The sequence below is a fragment of the Enhydra lutris genome, unplaced genomic scaffold (assembly GCF_002288905.1).
Source record: "Enhydra lutris kenyoni isolate GAN:26980312 unplaced genomic scaffold, ASM228890v2 scaffoldscaffold18, whole genome shotgun sequence".
NCBI classification, from domain to species: domain Eukaryota; kingdom Metazoa; phylum Chordata; class Mammalia; order Carnivora; family Mustelidae; genus Enhydra; species Enhydra lutris.
Genome location: NW_019154102.1, coordinates 1,290,512 through 1,316,922, shown reverse-complemented (window position 1 = coordinate 1,316,922; position 26,411 = coordinate 1,290,512). Strand labels below are relative to the sequence as shown.

Here is a 26,411-nt window from a genome sequence, read left to right as displayed (position 1 = left end):
GCCTGCAGGAGTGGCCGAGCCGGGAGGGGGCAGCCACTCCGCAGATACTCCGGTCGCTGCCCCACCCCCGCCCCGTTCTCTGCCGGTCCCCCTTCTCTCCTCACTCCCTCTTTCCTGCCCTGGATTCCCCCCAAAGTCCTTCTGGTGTCTGATTCAACATTCTCTTCCCTCTGGCGCGTCTTCCTTCTCTTGAGTCTCGGGCCCACAGGACAGGGAGAGCATGCTCCCTACCGCAGAAGTTGGTGGGGAGGAATTTATTTGAGCTACATACAGTATATGAGTATAGGACACCCCCCTTGAAGTAGATGTCTGGGACCCTTGGCAGATCTGAAGCCAACCTGCACCTTCTGGGCCTTTGTCATCATCTCTGGGTGGTGGTATGGTGGGATGATGGGGGGGGGTGCAGTAGGGGAATCTCTGTGGTCATGCTTTCCTCATTGCTTTGTTGAGAGGTTTTTTATTTTGTTTGGTTTTTCTCTTGTAATTAGGAGAACCAAAGAATCACTTTTGAAGCCTCTACTGAGTGTCTCCTCTTTTCCCTTCAGATGGGACCAGCCCTGGTCAAGGTAAGATGAAAGGCACAGACAGAACCTCAGCTTCCTGGGTGAGTCAGTACCTAGGAGGAGGCCACTGGATGGCCTTTGAAGGGCCAGGCTGTGTGGATGGGGCAAGAGGTGACTACTGACAGATGCTTCCTGTGTGCTGCCTGCAGAGTACAGAAGAGAAGGGGAGCTGTCCTCCCAGGAGATGTTGGAGAGTGACTTCTAGTCCCTACTCCATCACCTGCTAGGAGTTGACTCCAAAGCAAGTCCTTTGGCATCTCAGCCTCTTGCATTAAGTGGGGCTGACTCACTGGGAGCCAGTCAGAATGACAGGAGATCTGCCTGTGCCTTTTATCCTGGAGGGATGTCCAAGCCCAGGATGGGAGGCTTGGACTGGGTTTGAACAGACTCAGTGGAGAGAAAAGAGGCCATTCCAGGCCCTGGGCCTAGTGCTTAAGAGACTGGCAAGACTGGAAAGCTTAGAGGAGGTGGGAACTGTTCGGATGGGAAGGTGGAACCAGCAGAAAATAGGAAACCTGTGAACATTTTAAAGCAAAGGAATATTTTGATTCAGGTGGTGTCCTATTCGCTTTTTTATTCCCAGAGCCTGGAATAGAGTGGGTAGCAATAAATCCTGTGAACTCAAAATGGCGACTGAAGCATAGTGACTGAAGTATCTGGGAAGAAAGAACCGGAGGGGAGGAGTTAAAAGGTCCAGGTGAACATGTGAACCTGAAGTGCCACACCTGGGTGGTAGGGATGGAGTGAGGGAACCCCGATGACACCTGCTTGCCTTTGCAAGGGATTCTCTTGTAAGTACTCATTTAGGCTTGTTTTTGACCTTGGGTGGAGTTCCTTGGTCAGACCAAAAAGATATTCAGTGTCTTATTCAACCACCAGCCTGAAGCCACATTCAGACAGGGCACAAGGGTGCCTGAAGTCACACCACTGGGTTCTATTTAGGATACTTTTATCCTCAGATAAAATTTCTAGTTGTGTTTAGGCTTAAAACGAACAGAAAAAGGGACTGGGTCCTCCTCTTTTCCCTAGTCCTCCAGCTACTGTCTCAGTGATGGTCAACGGTTGAAGAAGGGCAAAAGAGAGAACAGGAAGTCAACTGATGGGCAGCTTTTCAGAGTCTTCTGTGGACCAGACAGGTAATGACCCCAAGTCAGCCTTCTGGTAAGGAGCTGAGAGAGGTGCAGAGCAAGAACAAAGGGAGAGGGAAGCAGAGGAAGGGAAGAAAAAGGTGCCTTGACCCTAAGCATTCTGGCTGTCTCCACATTGAACCTCCTGTCCTGTGAGCGAGCCAAGAGGCCCTCTGCAGAGGCCAGCCCATCTCAGGAAATGCCCAGGTAACAGCTTGAGAAAGGACTCATACAGGAAACAAGACACTTGACAAATGGCAGTCGTCACTGTATTTAAATAGAGTTCTGAGTGCACCTTTTTAATTCAACCACCTGTGAGTAAGTGTAGTATGGCTTTGATTAGTGGGTTGCCCACCTGGCGAAAGAAATCTCTTTGGAAACTTTGACGTGTTACAGGCCCATAATTTTCTAAAGACCAAATATAGTTTGTTGAAACTGCTTATCTTTTCACAAGGGACTATTCCTCCCCTTTCTGTGTGACTCAGCTGTTGCCCCAAGGGGGGCCACTTTCACACATGCAGATTTTTCTTATAACTCCACCACTTGTTTCCAAAGACTCCTTTCTGGTATTACCCCTTTGTATCCAAATCTGGTGGTAAACAGCTCATCCTGGCCTCACTAGCTAAGCCACCACAGCCCTCCATCACCAGCTGTTAGCCCATTTTACTCCACTTCCTGTTCTTTTCCTGGCTCTGTAACAAGTAGATTCTCAGACTAACTCATTCTCCTTTTTTTTTTTTTTTAAGATTTTTTTAAAAAATTTATTTATTTGACAGAGAGATCACAAGTAGGCAGAGACAGGCAGATAGAGAGAGGAGGAAGCAGGCACCCCGCTGAGCAGGGAGCCCGATGAGATGTGGGGTTGATCTCAGGACCCCAGGACCATGACCTGAGCGGAAGGCAGAGGCTTTAACCCACTGAGCTACCCAGGCGCACCTCCCCCCATTCTCCTTTTTATCAACAGTTTTTCTTTTCCTGGCAGCCTTTTCACAGAAATCATTGAAAACTTCCATGCTGTTTAACAAAGAGTCCCCAAAGTGTCTGCAGATATGACCTAGTAGATTAACTTGGAATTCCACAAAACTCAAATCAGCTGAAACAGTCAGGATTCATTAATATAAATTCAAACCAGTTTGCAGAATTGCCAGCAGGGGCATGGTTGGGAAAAGTCAGGATTTCAGATTTAGGACAAGCTTAGCCCTAAAAGCTTGATAAAAACATTCCTCTCTAAAAAACTTTACAAATCTCTTTATATTACAACATTCATTCAAGAGAGAGGGAGGGCTTTTGGAAAATTGTATTCAAAAAAATATTACTCTGTGGATGGCTTCAACAAAAGTGAAAATGAAATGGTGGGGGTGGGAATCACCATTTTACATACATCATGCATTGTGACCTGGTTTGAAGAACACAAGATTTTTAAACAACTTTTTCCATGAGGAAACCTGAATACTCTTTGAATAGAAATTTCCAGAGATAAACACATCTTCACTGAGAATGTCAATCAAAGTCAATGATAGTCACAGGAATAATCACTTACGTCAGAATGAATGCCCCAAAGCTGGCTATCCTTCATTCTGGGGATGGGACACTCTTAGCTGTGGCTTGAGCTATAAAGTTGGCCAGTCCCTCGGCCTGCTTCCTGAAATGTATCCAATTAGTATTTATGGGCCACCTGCTACAAAACATGCTGCTAGGCACTGTGAGAAAGTACGGATAAAAGCATGGCTTGTGCCTCACGGCATCTGTAGCTGCTCAGGGAGACCACACGCAGTATGATGACTGCATGAGGTATGTTGAGAGTTTAACAGAACAGGTGCTCTGAAGAAATAAAAGAAAGCTGAAGAGAGGGTGAATCTTCCTTAGCATCTGAGCAAGCCCTGAGTGACATTTTGTTCTTTGTTAGTTAACTGAACTGTTTGGTTTCTATTCCCGGACCTACTGTATGTCACCACTCAGCTATTCCACTAGTGTTTAGGGAGCAGTGGGGTTGAGTTCAGGTTAAAGCTTCTGGTAAAACAAAGGTTCAAAGTTGGGGAGGTGCCTTTGAGACCCCTGTGCCCACAAACAAGACAACAGCCCCAGCCTGTTTCCACCAGGAGTCAATTCTTCTAATCCTCTCCTTAGGAAAACAGTTATTCTGAAGCTCAATAGCCTTTTCTTTCAAAGATCTGGGAGAGCTATAATGGGTTTTCCTGCTCTAATGCTTTCATTGCCAGTTAATTTCCTAATTTGGAGCTAATTACTAAACTGCTTAAAAATTTAAGGCACAGACAACCATCTACTGACAAGCTTTCCATTTATCACCATGGTGTCCGAGGACATGACCCTTAGCTGAGCACAGAACAGATACCTTCTCGTCAGGGTGGCTCTGCCAGATGGTTTCTTAGCCATCACCAACTAAGTTGCTCTCTTCATATGTTAAAATTACAGAGGAGTTTGAAGGCTTATAAAAGCTGGAAGCAACTTCCAGGTTTAATGCTGTTTTTGTTTTGTTTTGTTTTGTTTTAACAGATAATGAATTTGAAAAGTGGTCATGTTATTAAAAGTATCTGTTAGTTTAACTTATGGTAGACTTAGTTTCTTACCAAAAGCACTGGAGAATCCAGTTTTATCAGCCTGAAAGGTGAACAGTATTGCTTATAATGATACAACATAATGAGGGATGGTGTTTAAAATGAAAGAACAAGCACATGCTGTGCATCAGTTTCCCAAGCTGTGCCTGGAGGGTCTTAGCTAGGGCTGCTTAGGTGAACAGTGCCCCCTTGAGTTGTGCAGCCGGCTAACCAACCACTATCCCCTTTCTATTAAAGAACATTTTTTTCTTCACTTGGAATTTCATATAATCCCAGTTTTGATTAAAAACATGCATCTTTTCACATGCATGAAAAAAGCAGGGATAAACAAAAATGTTAATAGCTGAATCTCTACTGAAATGTATGCTCTTGATACTTTTCTTCATTTTCCAAATTTTCAACAATGAGCAGGCAGTAGTACATCATGAGGAAGAAGTAGGATGTGTCATTTCAGTAAGTTATGAAAACTCCATCTTCCCCAGGAAGCAGTGCATGATTAAAGACTTTTTTTCCTTTTTTGTTTCACTCCTACATGGACTTCAGGCAATTATCTCTAAGTCCCAATTCTGTTCTAGACTAGAATCACCTCTCACTTTGCACTTTCCATGCCCTAAAAGGCCTAGAGAGAAGAGACATGTCTTGAGAGGTGGGCTGCAGTGGCAAGGAGAGGGATAAGGCAGTCACTGGAAGGACTTCTGTGGCTCAAACCCTCCAAAGGAGGCATAGAAACAGACTAGAAATGCCACAAGGACTGTCACAGAACACTGAAGGCCTGGTAGGAGCTGGAAAGCCTAAGTTTATAAGGAGCTAATCAGATGGTCATTTATCTTTTCCTCATAGTGCTTGGGGGCCCAGGCTCAGCTATAGTGAAAACAGCTGGTTCAACTGTTAAAGGACTGGAAATGAGCAGGTCACAAGAACAGAAAGGGCTAAGGGGCCGAGCCTGGAAAGGCAGAGCAGAATGGGACCGAGTTGATTCACTCAGAGTCCCTAAGGCAGGATCCCAACACTCATTACTATGAGGACTGGGTCTCTCTCAGCAGGCAGCAGAGGTCATGGGGCAGAGGCCAAAGAGTTGGCCTTTGTGCTGAGCACAGAGGGAAGCTGGTGATGAGCTCTCAGAGCGGAATAAAGCATTTTGGAGGGTAACCAGCAACTGGCTAGCGAGGAGGTTCAAAGGAGATGCAGCAGGTAGAGAGGTGGGGAGAAGGGATTTAGGAACACCTGAGCAAATCTGGGGACTTGAACATGGGGTGGAATGGGCTGGTATAAGCAGCTGAGAAGAAAGGAGCAATTTATTTAGGGAATGCTGGGAGAAACGCCCCTGAGATTGACACTGAAATCATACAATGTCGACAAACTAAACCAAGGGGATCCTGAAGTATGGTTGCAGGTACTTGTTAAGGCAAATCTCAAAGCCTTAATAAAGGATTGACCAGACAACTGTGACAATCTGGGGTATTAGAAAGGTTATATCTAAGTCCATGGGGATTTTGTAACTTTTATAAAAGATACTTTAATAGGTTTCAGTTTCCCTTATCAAATTTTCATAGCCTGGAAGTTTGATAGAAGTACGAATTTATTGACATCAATTTCTTTAAGCTATTATTCCAACACAGAGAAGGTACTGAAGAGCTGAAGACAATGATAATAAACCTACAAGATCTGAAGTTAAGTCTGCAAGTCCCACCCCCTCTGAGAGAGAGAGAGAAAATCTGAATAAGTCTTCAAAAAGAATCCAGAGATTGCTCCCAATTATAGCAAGAAGTAATGACAGTTGGACAATTTAAGCATTTTATCCAGAAACATAGATCTATTCCATAGATACCAAATCCATTACCATATAATTGAGTTTGAAAATATACAAAATATTTGTTGTTCTTACATACTGAAATTAAAACCTAATTTTAAAAAGTGCACAGTAAAAACAGCATAAGGAAACCTACAATATCCATGGTACATGTATTGTTCTCCATTTTACTGTCAACATTACATTCTGTATTTGCCTTACTGGTTACAAATATATTTTAAATGTTTCAAGGCCATTTACAACACTGACTAGTTTACTAGGTCCAAAAACACCCCAGCTTCCTGAAGGCGGCCCGCACTGGACACTGGACGAGGGGTCTGGGTCCTGTAGCTCCGTGCAACAGTAGCAGCTTTGGGGAAAGAAGTCGCCAACCATCTATGTGTAAACTATCGACTCTTGTTCTTTTTAGAATTTCCCTGTGCAAAGAAAAAGATCAACAATAAGAACACAGACGTCTAGAAACATAACTCCTCGTTTATGGTCTGGAAGGCCATCCTTCACTTTGGAAAACTTTAGCTTCTAAGAACAGCTGATAACCCTGCATTGCTAACTTTTAATCAAAAAGCAGTCTGTTACTTTCAACTCCCCCACTATTTCCATGGACCCTATCCCCCTGAGGCTGAGGATTGCCAACAAAGGAAGAAAACAAACCTCAAATATTCATTTTGTTCCAAAGACAGGGAGTTAACTGATTTCAGACCCTGAATAAAAATGTTTAGCCTGAACAGGTTTCTTTACTGCTTAATAAATACCTTCTAAATAGGTCTTAATAGATACTAATTTTGAGTACATGCCAACTAACACCCAGTGGCAGTGATCTAAAAAAGGAAGCTCAGATCCTTGGCTGAAAATGAGCTAAGGGCAGATGTCTTCACTCATTCCCAGGCCCCCATCCATGTTGAGAGTTGGACTTTCCAGCTTTATATAGTAACTCTCTTCTTTCTGGAGAAGTTCATTTTTTAAAAAACATTGTTAACTCGACTCCTATACTTAACTATTAGGTACAAATACATTTTTGTCATGCATGTGCTTAATGCTTGCAGAACACAAGCTTTTTTTTTTTTTTTTAAAGATTTTATTTATTTATTTGTCAGAGAGAGAGAGAGAGGGAGAGAGAGCAAGCACAGGCAGACAGAGCAAGAATGGCAGGCAGAGGCAGAGGGAGAAGCAGGCTCCCTGCTGAGCAAGGAGCCCGATGTGGGACTCGATCCCAGGACACTGGGATCATGACCTGAGCCGAAGGCAGCTGCTTAACCAACTGAGCCACCCAGGCGTCCCAGAACACAAGCTTTAATAAACAAGATGATGGCCAAAGAATGGTTCCAAGATGCACGTGACCTCCAATGGAGACCAGGTCAACTCTGCCATAAGATGATGTCCCCAACAATCTAAATTACTAACAAACTGGGCAAGGGAGAGCGCAAAATACAGCGATCACGGAATGATCATTAAAAAGTTAACAGAATAAACGAGCTCTGTGTTTCATTAATGACAGATATTTTAAGGACTCAATTACAAAGTTCTGAGAGGACTTGAAAATTCTCTAACTTCTAAAGTAGCTGCAATACAAATTCCTTTGGGACAATGAACTTTGTTGGACTGGATACCAAAACCTTCTCAATTCAGAACAAATGGGCTTCTGCAGCTCTGGTCTGAAAAGCTTCCCCATAAGCACTGTTCCTTCTTTCCAAACATTAGATGCTAAAACAGGCTTTCTCCTAATACTCAAACTAATATAATGTGCTTTCTACCATGACGAGGAATATAACCTGTGAACTAGCTTTTGCCCTGCTGGGACATCGAGAAAAAGGCCACAGCAGTTGCAGGAGGCAAGATTCAAGAGGACCGACTCCCCCACTCATCACCTCCAATCTCATTTCCTGAAGCACAAATAACTGGAGAACCATCATCAAAACCACACTGTCTGGCTACAATCACCACAAGATGCCCCAGGAATGTTATAACAGACACTCTCTTGCTCTCTCCAAAGTAGCGGAAGGCCAATGAAGGTCATGAAACTATAGGGAACAACAGTATTACACAATGCAATTCCAATGCACTCGCAAGACAGATCTTCCAGGAGACACCAACTAAGCAGAATGCTGCCCTCACCACCACTAGCCGATGCTAAAATCAAGCTATAGTGTATTTAGCTCTATTTCCGTCCCAGTCCCAGCACCTAGAAGGAACTCAATATGTGGCTGCTAAGTCAATGAAAGGCAACAGCAGAGTTCAAAGAGCACAGGTTAGAGACAATAAATCCCCACTGCCACTGGTACATACTGTCTGAGTTACAAAATGTGCAAAGCATCTGAGATGATGCATGGAACCTAGTCCCTGGCTTCCTGAAGCCTACCTGTCCTGGTAAAAGAGCACATATACTACGCTACAACAAGAGACATAGGCTATGCAGATACGCACTTCAACATACAGGTAACTACCATTACCTACTGACCCCAGCCTCGATGAGCTGTGGCTTTATGGGAAATGAAATCAAAAGAAATTTCTGGAAAAGAAAAAGACATTCCTAGGTTATATGGATGTATATGAAAATAAATCTGCTAAACAAGATGATTCTTCAACAGCACCATTTTAGACTCCTATATAAAAAAAAGAAGAAGAAGAAGAATCCCCATCAAAACCTTCCTAAAAGTCGCCCTAAATGATAAAACAGTAGCAGAAATGCCAAAGGTGCCAAAAATCAAAGGACATAGTATTAGGCCTTCTCTCAACTTATAACCCAGTCAAAGAAACTGAATTTCACTTTTAAATAAGAGGACAAATGATATGAAGAAAAACCATTTAAAAACACTTTGAATCTCTTCACCTTTGCTCCTGAAATGCACAGCAATGAAATACCTTATATTAAATACATTACATATTAAATATTATATTGCAGAGAGACTCCCCCCTCCCTGCTCCTCCCCTACCTTACTGGACATCTTCAGTGTGTCAATCTCTTCTCTCTGTTTAGACAATGTCTCGTTCATGCTGCACAGGTGGTCACTCATCATACTTAACTGATCTTCGTAACTCCTCTTGGTAGTTGTCAGCTCGTCCTAAATGGCAAAGGAGCAGAGAGAAAAAAAGAAAAATCAAAAGCCCACTAATCACATCACTCTAAAGCTTTTTTAATTTATAGAAGGAATTTGAGAAAAGCAACCTATCAAGATGGCCTGTCTGATCAATTAACATGAAGAACAAGCCACTGGCCTAATAAGAACACAAAATTAAAACAAATGGGGGGAAAGATTTTCTTCTTTTCAGCCTTCAAAATATGCTCTGAATCTCTGTGCAAAAAGACTGTCCTTCTACATCAGGTATAAAACCGTCACAAAAAAAAACAAGAGGGCTACATTATCTTTCCAAATCCCTTCGGGTTTTCCAGAGCCTTGGGGTAAGGTAGGCAAGTCTGTCTTGGGGCACATTCCCACCAGCCCAGTACCTGCTGGCTCACGGCCCTCAGCCCTTAGGCCAGAACCCTCCCTGGGAAAAGCACCTTCATCTGTCTTCCCATCTATCTGCTCTCTCCAGCCCCTTAAAATCTAATCCTGTGCCCCTAGCTAATCTGATAAACTAATCTGAAACTAGGAGGAAGCAGGTGTTACTGTGCTAATGTGTTTTTTCTCCGCCTATATCATGTTTATATTTAATAGAGGCTTTCTGGAAACACAGCTTTAAAACAAAGCAGTGAGTAAGGAAGAATATTTTACAGCCCAAGCTTTGAGCTGAGGTCCGTTTTATGAAATAGTAAAGAGAAGGAACAGAGTCACGTGAACAGAACAAGAATACAGCCCACCATGACCGGGATTAAGGGTGGGAGGGAGGCCAGGGGTGGGTACATAAGTATCATTTTAGGAAATGCTGACTACAAAGCTATTTAAAATAAAATCAAGTTGGAGAAATAAGCAATATACAACTTTTTGCCTGACAGAAGTAAGATATTACTTTAAAATGAGTTAGAAATAAAGTAGTTAGAAAAATGTATGTCTAGAGGGTGAACACCACTACTTTGGAAAGGAAATGCTGACTCTGCGGCCCCAGAACTTCCAGTGAAAACGGTATTAACCCCGTGTAGGAAACACTTCTGAACCCACCTGAAGTCTGCTGATGTTCTGACCGGCTACTTTCATCTCTTCTGTCAGTGCATCTTTGGACTTTTCAGCCAAGGCCAGTCTCTTCGAGAGTGCTCGGCACTGTTAAATCGGAAAACACCCTGTTACCTCAGGGGGCATTTCTCCAAACCAAATTCACTTCAGGCCTGTACCACACACTGGAGTACGCATAAGATATGGTCCCCCTCTCACCACTTTAATAAGGAAAAATGTCTACTAACTCAAGCCTATCAAGGTTTCTCCTAGCTCTAGCCTGATGACCAGTGGTTACAAAAAACTTAAGTTTGGGGTTTTTTTTTTTAAAAGATTTAATTACTAAGTACTCTCTACAACCAATGTGGGGCTTGAACTCACAACCCCAAGATCGAGAGTCACACATTCTACTGACTGAGCCAGCCAGGCGCCCCTTAAAGGTTTTTATACATTTACCCAGGATTCATTTATCCTCACATTGGATGTGAACAGAATTGGTTATTTCAAAAGTTGTCAGTGGCATCTGACCATGCAAGATGAATCCTAACGCACTTTTCTTATGTTTTAGTCCTCCATTAGAGACAGGGTTACAGAACAATAAAAGCTTTACAGCCCCAGGCTACAGATTAGGCTCTAGGGGAGAACAAAGTAAGGGCAGGAATGCAAAGATCCCAGCTGCTTTCTTTGGGGTTCTACCAAAGCTATGCTCTCCAGAGACAGACCTGATCAAGAAGAAAAAAGAAAAATTCTGTTTCTCACTATTGTTCAAAGACGGTGTGTCATTAAAAGGCTCACTAAACTTCTGATAAGGCCATGCATAGCAACTGACAAGGAGGATCTGTTGAGACACATCTAAATGCTGTGTGGACATTCAGACGCTCAGACTAACTATTCCCATAAAGTCACACGGAGGGGTCACCACTTCCTGTTTATAAACAAGGAAAAACTAGGACAATGTAGAAATTCTTGCAGCACATTTACCAAGATAAGCAAATCTCTTGAAATAAAAGAGCCTCAGATATTCCCCAACTACTCATTTCATTCCTCATAAGAGAATTTCAGGAAAGTTCTGCCAGTCAAATCAACCACCATCTATTAACCAAACATCTACCATGTGCTCAGCACCACACCTGAAAAAGAGGGAGAGAGTTTTGCAAGATATGGGTCTTCACCGCGGTGGCAATCAAGTCTAAGACACTAACTGAGAAGGCAGTTAGGGACCCAGACAAGAACACAATTCCCAGGCTCAGGAGCTCAGCACTATGGCGGCTCCACTGTAGGTCAGTCAGCTTGCTGTACTGCCCATTCTCTACAGCCCAACCAGCTGTTACCAAACAGGTAGGTAATGGCGGCTTGTGAGCAACATGGAGCCAGACACATCATTTATTTCAGGGAAAATGTAGCAAGGCCCCTCTCCACTTCCAAGCAACTGGGCTCCTATCAACCTCTCTGTGTCTGCAGTGCAGGAGAAAATCACAAAGCTAGTCCCAATAAAGGGTGCTGCCTTTTCTTTCTCAATTTCTTTAACAATTTAAGGCAATATAATTCTCCGTCTGCCATCTGTAACTGATCTTTTAAAGTTTTAAATCAGATACCTTATGGGTATTCTAACATGTTGAGCGACAGCCATTCTGTCTTACCATTTGTCTCATACTCTGATTTCTGTACTTTCTCCTTCATTTTCTCCTTTGTAATTAACAAACTGTGTATGATTTTATTGAGTGTCTTACATAGTGTTTTTCTCATTCTCCTAAGAAAATGAGTTATTTGGTTAAGAAGAAAATATAACAAAAAGTAAGATTAGGGGCGCCTGGGTGGCTCAGTGGATTAGGCCTCTGCCTTCAGCTCAGGTCGTGGTCTCAGGGTCCAGGTCCCATCAGGCTCTCTGCTCAGCAGGGAGCCTGCTTCCCCCTCTCCCTCTGCCTGCCTCTCTGTCTCCTTGTGATCTCTCTCTCTGTGTCAAATAAATAAATAAATAAAATCTTAAAAAAAAAAAAAAGATTATGTAACAAAGGTTTTAAAAGGTTACATTTTTTTATTTCATCATTCAAAGGAATTCATTTCTACCACTTAGAAATTAAAGAGTATTTAAAAAAGAAGAACAAGGCGTATTTTGCTTTTTAATTTCTCTGCATGAATTTTCCTTGACCTGTGAATGTGTACCTGCCTATAATTCTCTAAAACAAATAATCACTAATAATAATGCTCCAAATATCTGTGATGTGACCATAGGAAAGGCGACCTAGAAGTCTCTCAATTATCTTTCAGTAACCTGGAAAGGACAAATCAGTCCTGTATTTGTTGAAATGAAGATTTTTGTTTGGATATAGGCCAATCAATATGAATTCCAACCAAATTCACATGGATGCACAGACACAGACATCTCTCTTCCAGTGAACAGCAGGAGACCTGGGCAGTGCCCTAATTCCTGCCAGGATTGGGAAAAGCCACCAAATCTAATCCACTCTCCACTCACCTCAGCGTAAAAGTGCACTGACTTACTGTCAGCCAGCTGCAGTTGAGAAGTCAGTTCCACTATCCTGGCCATGTAGTGATTTTTAATTAAGTCTTCACGAGATTCCACATCTGGAACCTAAACAGAGCACACAGAGCTAAGTAAGTAAATGCCAGTGAAATGAAGCACATCTAGAAAAGACGAACATCATTCTAGGAAAAAAAAAAAAAGGCAACATTTTGTACATTTTCATGTTAAATCTGATAGGAAGTCATAGTTTCCCTACCCCTCAAAGAAACTTCAGACAAACCAGGTAAATGTATATTCCAAATTTCTTTTATTCAGCATCCTGCTCATATCAGAACAAGGCTATGGCTTCAAAAGAACAGAGCAGCAGTGAAGTACTAGGAGGCCCACTACCTCTGTGGCCATGTCCCTCCATCCCACTGTGATGAGCCACAAAGCTGGCTTTCAAAATCTCCATCCTTCTGACACCTATGTCCTCCTCTCACTGGAAGAAGTAGGGGAAAGGGAGCATTTACTGGAACCCCTAAAAGCCAAACATTTTTTTCTTCCCCCAAATTATGTTAAGACAGCTCTAATATTCTTAAACACATTAACCAATTAAACTATTTCTATAATGAACAGTTGACAGCCTTGTCCCAGACCAATGTTTCTTCTAGTTTATTACTCTAGCAATGGTGCACTATGGAGTTTAGTTTAAAAATATATACAGAAATTCAAGATTACCTAAACTAAAAGGCAATAAGGAAATCAAATAACTTACCAACCTATTGGAACTATATTTATCAGCTTGCCACATAGAGTGGAATGCTGAAGAACTTCAGTGTTCCTTGAGAGGTTATTTATAAAGTTACATTTTATATTATATTATATTATATTATATTATATTATATTATATATTATAAAATTCTACAATATTTCCAAACTCAAAAGCCAAATCTGACCTGGATTCACTCACTTGACAGCTGGAAAGAACTCGCAAGCACACTGTTGGTCAAGGCCCTGAAAAGCCCTGCTCCCCAGCCTGCCCACTGGGAGGCCTGACGCCTCACACAGGATGCCAGCCAAGCTGATGGCCAGGCTCCCACCACACCTTGTCAAACTGCCAAGCCAAGTCATTCAACGAGGCAATTACAAAAACAGGCTATAATTTGTTGGTGACAGTTAAAATAGAACCAGCAAGAAAAGCAACATGGACCCGTGGATGGAGGAGAAAAACACTGACTCCACATTTGCTAGAACTGTCAGAACACAATTTGACAAAGCTGACGTCTGCAGGATTTTGTGAACAAACACACAGCCAAATATTTACAAACAAACGTGACGCCAAGCACACATTACCTCATTGTCAGATGTCCTGGTTAAAATCCCAATCTAGAACATAAGAGGAAAAAAAGCTTTAGAACAGACTGTTTTGACTTCCAACACAATAGCTCCAACACTTGTAATATTTTCTCTTCTCAGTTCACACTGTTTTTAAGTGCACTGGGAGTGCAGACCTAGAAGATGACCTGTATGGTCTTCTATTACCAGGAGGCTGTACCTACAGAAAGCTAACTGCGTTCCCTATTTCCATCATGAGTCAGTAATGGATAATGATCACTATTTCCTTTTGAAATGCTGTAGCCCTTTTCACTGAAACCCAACAAATTGACTGGGAAGAGAAAGAGGAAGAATAGCTCTGACTCATCTTCTCATTTCTATGCCTATTTCCAAAGCAGTAGCCAAGGAGGGGTTAAGACAGTTTTATGGTGACCATAACAACTGAACATTCCAAACAGAAAACACAAATAATACTCTGCTGAAAGTTCAAAAGGAGAAAGAAGAAATAGACTTTTGATGTAATGTTTTGACATTAGTAAGTATTCATTTCAGATTTAAATTAAGGAAAAAGAAAATGTAATTTCAGACATGTTAGGGTTCTGCCAAGTTTTTTAAAGATTGCTTTTACGGATTATGATTTCAATAACAGATAGTCATGAATAATGATTTCAGGTTATTGTCCAAAATGGAAAGGCATGTGCTTGGGCACAGTAACTTAAGGAACCATGGAAACTCAGTTTCAGTGGATTCTGATACATTCATAGAGGACACCTGATAAACAGTTTTCACAGATTCTAAATCATCTCCTCAAGAGTATTACTCTGAACACTGAACTGTGTATCAACTGAGTACACGCTAATGAATGTCATGCCCACCTAGCTGTAAAAAGGATCATTTATAAGACTTATTTTTTTTTTTAAAGAACCATAATTTTCTACTCACTGAAGCAGAAGTAGCAATTAGTCTTTCTCTTTTAGTTAAAAACTGTTTATGGTAACATGCCAATCATTTAATTTTATATATTCAAATATGACTACATTTGGCAACAGGAACTCTGAGCGCGCATCTATATTCTGCCTCCTCCCCCTTATCCCCTGACTCCCGGGTTACGGTTTGAGAATGTGTTATAGCACATGGACCCACCAATGAATGGGATCATATAAATGGAAGGAAAACTTAATGTTCATAATTTCAACATTTTCTCATATGATGTTAATGGGAGTGTAAACTAATACAGCCTTTTTAGAAAACAATTTGGCATTGAAAGGTCAAGAAACTCTAAAACATTTGTACCTTATGACCTAGTAAGTTCCAACCCTGAGAATACATCTCAAAGACATCACCTGAGATGCAGAAAGCACCTTATGCATCCGGGCAGATGCTATTTAAAACTGTAAAAATTATAAACAATGTCCACTTATAGGTAAACTAAGGTATATTTTATGTAGAATACTATGCAATCAACCACTAAGTTTATACAGATTTCTAATAATAGCATAAATGTTTGTGTATTCACATTACCCTAAAAGGTTTGAAATTTTATATACCAAAATATCAACCATGTGGGAAATTTTGTAGGAAAATGTTAACGGTAGTCGCTTGGGTATTCAGCAGCACGTCAACTTTTCTCTTCTTTTACCCTTCTGTAGTTTTTAATTATCTACAGTGTGCATGTACTCTCTTTATACATAAAACATATATTTCAGGGGCGCCTGGGTGGCTCAGTGGGTTAAAGCCTCTGCCTTCGGCTCAGGTCATGATCTCAGGGTCCTGGGATCGAGCCCTACATCGGGCTCTCTGCTCAGTGGGAAGCCTGCTTCCTCCTCTCTGCCTGCCTCTCTACTTGTGATTTCTCTCTGTCAAATAAATAAATAAAGTCTTTTAAAAAAAAGAAAACATATATTTCAAATTCTACTAATGCTTTTTAATTCCAGCAAGAACCAGAAATTTGTATTATTCTGTGCTTTTCCTTTCTTGAGATTACTGCCATATTTTATCATGATAAACTGGCAGGTGGCTGAAAGCTCAAATTATACCATTAGATATTTTAATGACAAATACTATTCAACCATTGCAGTGCCATAGGGTTAGAAATAATGTATCTATCTGATATAACTTTTCTGTCCCAAGATGCTGGAACCAAACTAATCTTCTGGGGGCCTGTAAGATGAGCTTCTTTAGTCAGTTAATTTTAAAATGGGCATGGACTTGTTCCTGACACCTGAAAGGAAGATGAGAGAAAGGAGTGACACACAGAGCTACATACTTCATTCAGTGAAGTTCACTAGGGGCGGGTGAAAACAAGGGCATAAAATAAAAATTAAAAAAGAAAGAAAAAAAGGTTGAAAAGGAGCAATATCAAGAAGGCAGAAAACACCATCACTTTTTCATCTCAATGGTCTCAGGCTGTTTTTGACAGGAATCTGCCTCATACAGGACAGAAGGAGGGTTATGTTGTGATACCTGTCTCCTAGCCTGAAATACTCTTCTCTTGCCTTAAACTCCTATTGACTTTTGAAACCCATTCATGTTACCTCTTCTGTGCCTCCCCCTCTCCCCCAAGCCCTCCAGCGGCCTCCTCTGTGAATCCACAGCACTCCACAGATGTCTACCCATGCCTGTGCTCCCTTAGATTGAAAGCAACAAAGACCAACTGTGAAAAAGGAAAGGAGGCTCATTGTGTCTTGGTTCTCTAATCCTGACCATCATAGACAATACCCAAAACTGGGGTTCATGGAAACTATGGCACCTCAACTGTACTGGAAATCATGGGTAGAATTCTGAATTCAAGAAAATCAAGGAGAAGGAAAGAGGAGGTGGATGACAAAAACATGTGAGTATACAGGTGATAGGGGTTTTGGATGAACAGATATCAAAAGAAACACCTTGAACAAAGACAGGGAAGCAAAAATGCAAAGAATGTTATCAGTGAAGAGCTCAGTTTGGCTTTTTACAAGAAAATGTGGAAGACAGGGAAAGAAAGGTACTCTGGAAAAGGTATCCACAGACCTCAAATGCCAAACAAATGAGTGGATTATATTCTATAGATAACAGGGAGCTACCAGAAGTCTAGAAACAAGAGAGTACATAATCAGTAATATACTCCAGGAAAATTACTCTGATAGCACCTTATGAGGTGGGTGGGAGGAAAAAGACCCTTAAGAGATGCAAACAGAAGAAAAATCAAGGCCATGTATACACATGCTAACTGAACAGACTAGTTAAGGTAACAGTGACTTCCAAACTCATCAAACACAAATAACGTCATCATCACTCACAGTCCAATACTGCTCCACACTATAGGTTCCCCATGTCTTTGGAAATCCTTCTCACTTACATACCTAAGAACCATGCTTGCCATTGAAGATGTTCAAATAAATACAGTCCTCAACTTTGAGCAAATGACATTAATGACTCAAACACACAATGTTGCCAACTCCCAGCACTTCAAGAAAGGCAACCAGTAAATAAATGAGTTTATGTCAGCTGATATGTTTTCTGAAACAACAGGAACACAAGGCCATGGCTGTGGGGGAGGGGGGGCTGATATGGATACCCAGATACCTTGGATTCCATCCTAGTTCCATTACTTACCAGGTGTGTGACTTCAGGTGAGTTATTTCACCTCTGTCCCCCAGTCTCATCTACAAAATAGAGATATGATAGTACCTACAATCTTACAGGATCTGTGTGAGGACTGCCTAAGTTAATGTACTCAAAGTCCACAGCACCATGGCTGGCCAACAATCACTACAGTCATCACTGTTGTATGAGCACTCTTCCAGGTCTAGTCGGGTCCAACAGTTACTTACTCCTGGCCACCAGCAACTCTACTGCTAGTGCAAGTGAAAGCTGAGGGAAGGAACCAATGCAAGGAAGCAGAAAGAGAGGGGGTAGAAAGAAGAAATCCAACCAAAGGGAAAAAAGTCTGACCTGATCAATGAGACAGTCTCTGAAGGGAAATCCAAAGATGAGTGGTGGTGGGGTTGCACTTTCCCAAATGGTACCTGAACAGATGTCAACATCCTGCTGTGTGTTGAATGTGCCTCTAGATAGTTTGTTTGCCTTTGCCAGAGGCAACGTGCAGGACCCGTGTCTGGGACTGAGACCTGGGATCAGGGGGTCACCATAGGATCATCCTGTGAGCATAGTGTCTACACCAATCAAAACCCAGAGAAGTTTGGTTTATGTATTTTTGCTTTTCTAAAAATTTTAATTTCCCCCCCATATTTTATTAAGAAAAGTTTCAAATATACAGAAAGTTGAGGAAAAAGTTTAAGAAACATCTATATATCTACTACCAATACTTAATAACTAACATTTTGCTATATTTGGTTTATCTATCTATATCTATATCTATATCTGTATCTATATTTTTTCCCTGAATAGTTGGAAAGTAAATTGCATGTATTAGGATACCTGACCTAAGTACTTTGGCATTTATCTCCCAAAATTAGGATATTCTCCTAAATAATCATAATACTAGTACCACATCCAGGAAAATTATTAATAAACTGAGTTTCTGACACTATTAAGATGCAATAGGGTCTATATACATCTTGAAATAAAAGCTGGTTTGTATGTTTCATTATCAGGAGTGCCCTGAATAGGATGCAAAGTAAATCTGAAAAGGACCATAACTTGACCTTTCACTGCATCAGTGAGCTACGGCGTGGGTGGGGGGTGGTAATGTCAAAAGCCTTAGGACAGGACTTTCAAGAAGTACCATGGGTCACCCCAAGATCTTCAAGAAAGACTTGTAAAAATGTACCTAATAAGGCATATTTCTGATTATGAGGGGTTTTTCCCCTCTGATTTCTTCTTTCCTCGATTTTCTAATTTTTTTTACTGTAGGCAGAGTATTACAATTAGAAAACTTTTCTTAAAGTAACTTTTGAAGTTACTTGAAGTAATCAGTAGCTCCAATATTGATGTTTCTTCACCTTCTAAATCACTGCAGTTAAAAATAAGGCAAGAAATATAAGATTGTAGGGGCACCTAGGTGGCTCAGTTGTTTAAGTGTCTGCCTTTGGCTCAGATCATGATCCCAGGGTCCTGGGATTGGCTTCTGCTCAGCAGGAAGTCTGCTTCTCCCTCTCCTCCCCTGCTCGTGTGCTAGTGCTCTCTCTCTCTCTGTCAAATAAATTAAAAATAAAATATTAAGAGAGAAAGAAAGAAAAAGAAAGAAAGAAAAGGTTGTAAGATAACCTGATGGGTTTATGTATTTTATATATACATTGTAAAGCTGTATACTTTCTAGGAACTATGTAATTGGTTTAAAATGGTATTTGTGGCCATTTCTATGAAAAGGAAGACATTCAAGCCCTTGGTCAGGAACATAACCCCATATTACAAATATTTCTATGGAAAACAGAATCACCTTAAAATTTTACTTGTTAGACCTTTTCCAGGAATACAGTCCTCACCATGGGCAAGTCTCATGCAAAAGCTAATAGCTTTTTGAAGGAGGCATCCTGCTCACCACTTGCTCTTCCTAGGACATGTGGATTATACCTGTTTTATATTGACATGTTATTTATTTATTTATTCATTCATTTATTTATTTATTTAAGAGGTGGGGGTAGTGAGGGACAGACAGAGAGGAGAGAGAGAATCTCAAGCAGGCTCCCCACTGAGCACAGAGCCTGATGCGAGGCTCAATCCCACAACCCTGAGATCATGGCCTGAGTCAAAATCAAGATTTGGATGCTTCACCAACTGAGCCACTGAAGGGACCGTCACTGACATATAATTTAGATGGTTAACACCAAACACTACGTTAAGCCCTTACTGCTTGGCATTAAAAAAGAAGAAGATACTTACCAGACTAGTGCTGTGAGCAGGATCCAGCATAGCCTTGGCTGAGACATCTTCCCGGCCTGCTGCATTCACCCCAGTGGCATTTTCCTGGGCCAACCCGAGCCCCTGCCCACTGCTCGTACTCCTCAGCTTATCTGCAATCCGCTGGTTTTCTTTCTCCAGCTTGATTTTGGCTAACTGTGCTTCTAACATCCAATGTTCTTTTTCCTGCTCCAGTTTAGAGATCTTTTCCAAACTCTGCTGAACCTTGAAAAGCAATAGAGTTCTGCACCTTAGAGGACAATGCAGATAAAACTCAGTGGCTCAAGAAAGGCTTCACAGAACTTCAACCCGAACTACCTCCCAGAAGTAAAAACAAAAAAGCCTGATTGTTAAACAGGGAAAAAGAAATACTGAACAAGACACAAAAAGCACAACCAGAAACTGAGAGAGTGGAGAGTAAAATTAAAAATCTCTGTTCTTCAGAAGATATTAAGAGGGTGAGAAAAGCCATAACATGGAAGGCATCTGCAAAGCATGTATCTAACAGAGGACTAGTATCTAGAATAAAGAACTTCTACAAATTAGTAAGAAAAAGATAGACAACCCAGTAGAAAAAGAGGAAAAAAAAAAAAAAAGACTTGGACATTGAACAAGACTAAAAACATAAAAAAAGGTACTCAATGTCACTATCAAGTAAAAGCAATTTAAAACCACCCGCATGACTACAATTAAAAAGAGAGAAAATACAAAGGTGGGCATGTTCGTGGAGCAGCTGGAACTACCATCTAATGCTGGGAGGACTAGAATTTGGGACAGACACTTTGAAAAACTGTTTGGCTGGATCTTTAAAGCTGACAACATCTTATCCTCTGCCCCAGCAAATCTACTTCCAGGTGTATCCGCAATAGAACAGTGTGCATGTTTACCAGAAGACACGTGTAAGGATGCTCACAGCAGCACCAGGATAGCCAAACACCTGAAACTACCCAAATACTCCTAGACTGTAAAAAAGAATGATGCCTATTCACACAGTAGAGTACTAAACAACAGTGAAAATGAACAGATTACAATTACATATAACATGATGAGCATTACAGATATGTTGGACTAAAGAAGTCAGACCTGAAAGAATATATATTATAAAACCTCATTTAATGAAAAGTCCATTTATTGAAACTTTCACTAATCTACTGTATTATAACACAGGATGATGGTTCTCTTTGGGGGCAAGGAGAATAATAACTGGAAAGGGGCATGAGGAAGGCTTCTGGCAATTTTTTTTAAAGGTATACCTTACATAAAGAAATCTTTTTAAAAAATTTTATCTAGGTGCTAGTTACATCAGTAACTAGCGAAAATTCATTGGGCTATACAGTTGACCCTTGAACAACCCAGGTTTGAATTACGTGGATCCACTTACACAAGGATTTGTTTCAACATATATAATATAGTACTATTAATCTATATTCTCATCCTTATGATTTTTTTTAAGATTTCATTTATTTATTTGACAGATAGAGAGCACAAGTAGGCAGAGCAGCAGGCAGAAGGAGAGGGAAAAGCAGACTCCCCCCCAACAGGGATCCCAATTCAGGGCTCGATCCCAGGACCTTGGGACCATGACCCGAGCCAAAGGCAGACGCTCAACTGACTGAGCCACCCAGGAGCCCCTTCCTTATGATTTTCTTAATAACACCTTTTTTCTAGCTTACTTTATTGTAAGAATGTGGTATATAATATACATAATATACAAAACATGTGTTAATCAGCTGTTTATGCCCTTAAGGCTTCTAGTCAACAGTAGTCTATTAGTAGTTCAGTTTTTGGAGAGTAAGAAGTTATACACGGATTTTTGACTGCATGGGCATGGGGTGTCAATGCCCCTAACCCCCACATTGTTCAAGGATCAACTATACATTAATTATTTGTTTACTTTTTTAAACTATGTTATACTCCATTTAACAAGAAGTTTAAAAAACTAATTCTCAGGACAAATAAAAGCTTGAGAATTATATGAAAATAAAAGCAAGCTTACAGTGAATTCCAAATGCTTTACCAACTATCATGGTTGAGCAATTACCATGTAGCAGACACTGTTCACAGTACTTTCCTGCCATTATTCCACTGAAGCCTCACAGTCCTTCAATTCTCATTTCTCACAGAGCAGAACTAAAGCTCCCAGCAGCTGAACCACCTGCTAATCTAGCAAACAGCAGAGCAAGGATTTGGGACTCCATCTGTCTGGCTCATAAATCTGATTCTTTTCACTGTATCACACTGCCTCCCTTTGGCTCAATTAATCCTTACATGACCCTGAAAGGCAGATATTATCCTCACTGCAGAGAGGCAGGAAGTGACGCCCAGAGAGCTTATCAGACTAGCCTGCAGCTGGTCAATGGCAGAGTAGGAAAATAGACAGCTCTCCCCACTTACTAGCTACTCTGGGTAAAAGCTGCCTAATTTCTTTGAGCCTTTACTTTCCTTAAATAAAATGAGAAGAAAACTGAAAATCAATTTTTAAAGTATTCTCCATTTTATTGTTTATTCCAGGAATTTTGTTTTTCAGGAATTACTCTCTAAATTAAATTTCCAGTTTCAACATCCTGGCATACTAATGTCGAAAAGATAAGTGACACGAGTCAGCACAGATAAAAAAAAGTCTCAGGTGACTTTATTTGCACTCTCTTTTAAGATAAATACCTCCAAAACTTAAAGCAAGCCTGTTGTTGAGGGGAATAAGTCTCTGGCAAAAGCTAAACCAGTGTCAGTGTGCACCAACTTCTGGAAAAGTTAGTTCCTCCCACCGCCACCTCGCCCCCAAATTCGACTGACCAACTGACTGAATATGGGAAATTTTTCATTACTGATCATTTAGGAAATAAAAATAATTCACTGAGTCTCTAGCTCCTCCCCCTTTTTTTGCCTTATTATTCCCGACATTTAAATCTAGTGCCTAGAGAAAAATAATCACCGTATCCCAAGTGTGTTGGTATTACTTTAGTGGCAATTACACCACCAACTGAATCAAGATGACTTATTTAGAGTATCAAGAAACATTCTCCAGTGAATTATGTTTATAGTGCTTTTTAGCATGTGTTAAACCATTAATTTTACATGTTTAGTTATACAGCCTTTTAAATTGTTCTGTGTTGAAAGCCTTCTCCAGGGGATTCAACATTTATCCTCTTTTAACAAGCAGCATGATTTGCCAGGCACCATACCTGTTGTGCAAGGCCTTCTCGACTTTCTGTAGAGCTAAGTAGGACCCGGCGGTTGGCCAGTGCTTCTTCGTAAGGCACAGACTCCAAGAGCGGCTATGGAAAAAGCATAAGAATTCAAGAAAAAGATCATATCATTCCCTGATCCTACCTACACAAATGAGAACGCTAAATGGGGTTCAGTAATAAATTCAGATATATGCCAACATAATTTCCATTACTAATATGACAAGGAACTTTATTTTTTTTTAAAGATTTTATTTATTTGACAGAGATCACAAGTAGGCAGAGAGGCAGGCAGAGAGAGAGGAAGGGAAGCAGGCTCCCCACTGAGCAGAGAGCCCGATGCGGGGCTCGATTCCAGGACCTCAGGATCATGACCTGAGCCGAAGGCAGAGGCTTTAACCCACTGAGCCACCCAGGCGCCCCGACAAGGAACTTTTTTAAGAAAAATAAAGAAGAGGGGCCTGTCATTCCAGTTATAATCTACACTAACACTGTAAGGACTTGTACTGAATACCATATGATTTCACTTACATGTGAAATCTAAACAACAAAACAAATTAAAAAACAAAAACAAAAAACAGAAACAGACTGAGACATAGAGAAAAATCAGATGGTTGCCAGGTAGAAGGGCAGTGGGGGAGGATGGGCAAAATAGGGAAAGGGGATTAAAAGGTACAAACTTCCAGTTAGAAAATAAATAAGATACAGGGATACAAACACACAGTAAGGAATATAAATAGTAAGTAACAACATTGTATGGTTACAAATAGTAGCTTGACATATTTTGGTGATCACATTGTAATGTATATAAATGTTGAATAACTATGTTGTACACCTGAAATTATATAATATTGCATTGTCACTTAAATCTCAATTTTTTTTTTTTTTTTCCTGAAAGCAGACTGTCAGGAGATGGGGCAGAGAGGCAGGAGTAAAGATTACTAAGGGGCATTGTCTTGACCATGATTTCAAGGGTGGAGACATATGCCAAAACCTATCAAACTATATATTTCAAATATACAGTTTTTGTATGCCAATTAAATCCCCAATAAAACTTTGCAAAACAAACAAAACAGATAAAGAAAGATGATAAAAAATCTAGAAACAGACAAAAGCATAGACAAAAATATATTATGTGATAAATGGTGCATTTTTTCTAAGTCAGTGGAGAAAGGACAGACTGGATAAATGCTGTAAGGACAACCAGTCAATAAATTAGAAAAATAACTACTTAGATTCCCCGTTTTACACTTATATCAGAATGAATCCAAGATAGATTAAAGATTTGAATTTAAAAATTTGGGCCATGAAAATAATGGAAGAAAATATAAGTGAACATTTCCATAATCCTGATAAGTACCCCTAGGGGCGCCTGGGCGACTCAGTTGTTAAGCATCTGCCTCTGGCTCAGATCAGGATCCCAGGATCATGGAATGGAGCCCCGCATAGCATTGAGCTTCTCGCTCAGCAGGAAGCCTGCTTCTCCCTTTCCCACTCCACTTGCTTGTGTTCCCTCTCTCCCTGTCTCTCTCTGTCAAATAAATAAATAAAATCTTTAAAAAAAAGAAAGAAAGAAAGAAAGAAAAGTTCCTCTAGCTGAGAATCACCACCATAAAGAAAAAGACTGGTTCACTGATATAAAAATTAAAACTTCTATTAAAAAAAATACAACAGCAAACTGGGAGGAAAATATTTCCAACAAAGACACAAGATTAACAATTTTACTATAAAAAATAAAATAAAATTCTTAGTATAATAGGGAACTCTTTCAACCCTAATTAGGAACACCTATCTAAAAATAGGTCAACAATGAACAGAGAACTAGCAGAATGAATACAAACGATTAACTTTATGAAAGGACATTCCACTTCAATAAGCAAAGAAATGCAAATTAAAATAACAGTAAGAAAGCTCTTGTCTCTGAGATGGATAAATATTAAATTCATGGGTTAAATTTATACTTCTACTGCTGGTAAACTATAAATAGGTAACCTTCTGAAGTGTAGTCTGGAAGAAATGTGCCAAAATTTGAAAGATTCACAGACTTTGATTAAGCAATTCCATTGGAAAATTAATCTTTTTTTTTTTAATATTTTATTTATTTGACAGAGAGAGATCACAAGTGGAGAGAGAGAGAGAGAGAGAGAGGAGGAAGCAGGCTCCCCGCCCAGCAGAGAGCCCGATGTGGGACTCGATCCCAGGACCCCGAGATCATGACCCGAGCCGAAGGCAGAGGCTTAACCCACTGAGCCACCCAGGCAGCCCCAGAAAATTAATCTTAAAGACATAATTAATTCGACAAATATAGGGAGATAGGTAGTCTTATACATTGCTAGAAATATAAAACAGTACAGCTACTCTTAAGGGCAATTTGCAATAAATATTAAAATCCAAAATGTGCAAACCACATGATCTAGAACATTCTACTACTCAATATTCCATACATATGCCCGAGGCATTTACAAAGTTACCCACTGCAGTATTACCATAACAGTAAAAAACTGGAATGAACCTAAATGCCCACCAATAGGGAATACCTAAATCAGCCACAGAACAACCATATTATAGACTTCTATGCTGTATTTTAAAGGAATATAGCAGCCACCATATGTAATGATATACATCTCTAAAACATACTTTTTTTTCCCTTTTTTTTCATTTCTTTAAAAGTATAACTGAAGAACAATCTTACATTAGTTCCAGGTGTACAACATAGTGATCTACCAATTCTGTATATCTAAAACATTTTAATTTTTTAAAAAGATTTTATTTATTTATTCGACAGAGAGAGAGATTACAAGTAGGCAGAGAGGCAGGCAGAAAAGGGGGGTGGGTAGCAGGCTCCCTGCTGAGCAGAGAGCTCCATGCGTGGCTCCATCCCAGGACTCTGAGATCATGACCTGAGCCGAAGGCAGAGGCTTAACCCACTGAGTCACCAATGTGCCCCTTAATTTTTTTTAAGTTTATTTTTTTAGTAATCTCTACACACAATGTGGGGCTCAAACCCATGACACTGTGATTTAGAATTGAATGCTCTTCCAACTGAGCCAGCCAAGCACCCCTAAAATATTTTAAATGAAAAAATCAAGTTGCACAATTACACAATGAAACATGCATTTAGGTTTAAAAAAGAAAGAAAACTCTATTTATTGTATATTGTCTTTAAGTTTATATAGATGTATGTAAATGCTCCAAGATTTTGGAAGGTTATACACCAAACTAAATACTACAGTCACCTCTGGAAAGAAAAATTAGGGACTGTACTTAATCTGTAATGTTCTAATGTAATATAAGAATGTGTTTATTATGCATTATGTGTAACTAAAATAAAAAACAAGGGGAAAAGGTAAAAACCAAATTACAAAGTTGCAGGAGCAAGAATATCTACTGTAACTCCACATGTAATGGTGAAAAATAGA

The 26,411-nt window shown here is 40.3% G+C and overlaps 1 protein-coding gene across 3 annotated transcripts in view; it reads right to left on the bottom strand.

The window, feature by feature from the left end:
* Positions 1-6,211: 6,211 nt before the first annotated feature.
* LOC111148028 (protein phosphatase 1 regulatory subunit 21) overlaps positions 6,212-26,411 on the bottom strand; it is a 61,151-nt gene continuing 40,951 nt past the window's right edge. The window contains exons 16-22 of one of the 3 annotated variants that reach the window (XM_022504382.1): positions 22,990-23,082; positions 19,790-20,032; positions 13,985-14,017; positions 12,641-12,757; positions 10,174-10,272; positions 9,007-9,135; positions 6,212-6,492 (exon numbers count right to left, since the gene is read on the bottom strand). In XM_022504382.1, the coding sequence (XP_022360090.1) occupies positions 6,463-6,492; positions 9,007-9,135; positions 10,174-10,272; positions 12,641-12,757; positions 13,985-14,017; positions 19,790-20,032; positions 22,990-23,082 (744 nt within the window). In that variant the 3' untranslated portion in view covers positions 6,212-6,462. The remainder of the gene's footprint in view (positions 6,493-9,006; positions 9,136-10,173; positions 10,273-12,640; positions 12,758-13,984; positions 14,018-19,789; positions 20,033-22,989; positions 23,083-26,411) is intronic. The other 2 variants (XM_022504383.1, XM_022504384.1) reach the window with 2 other exon arrangements.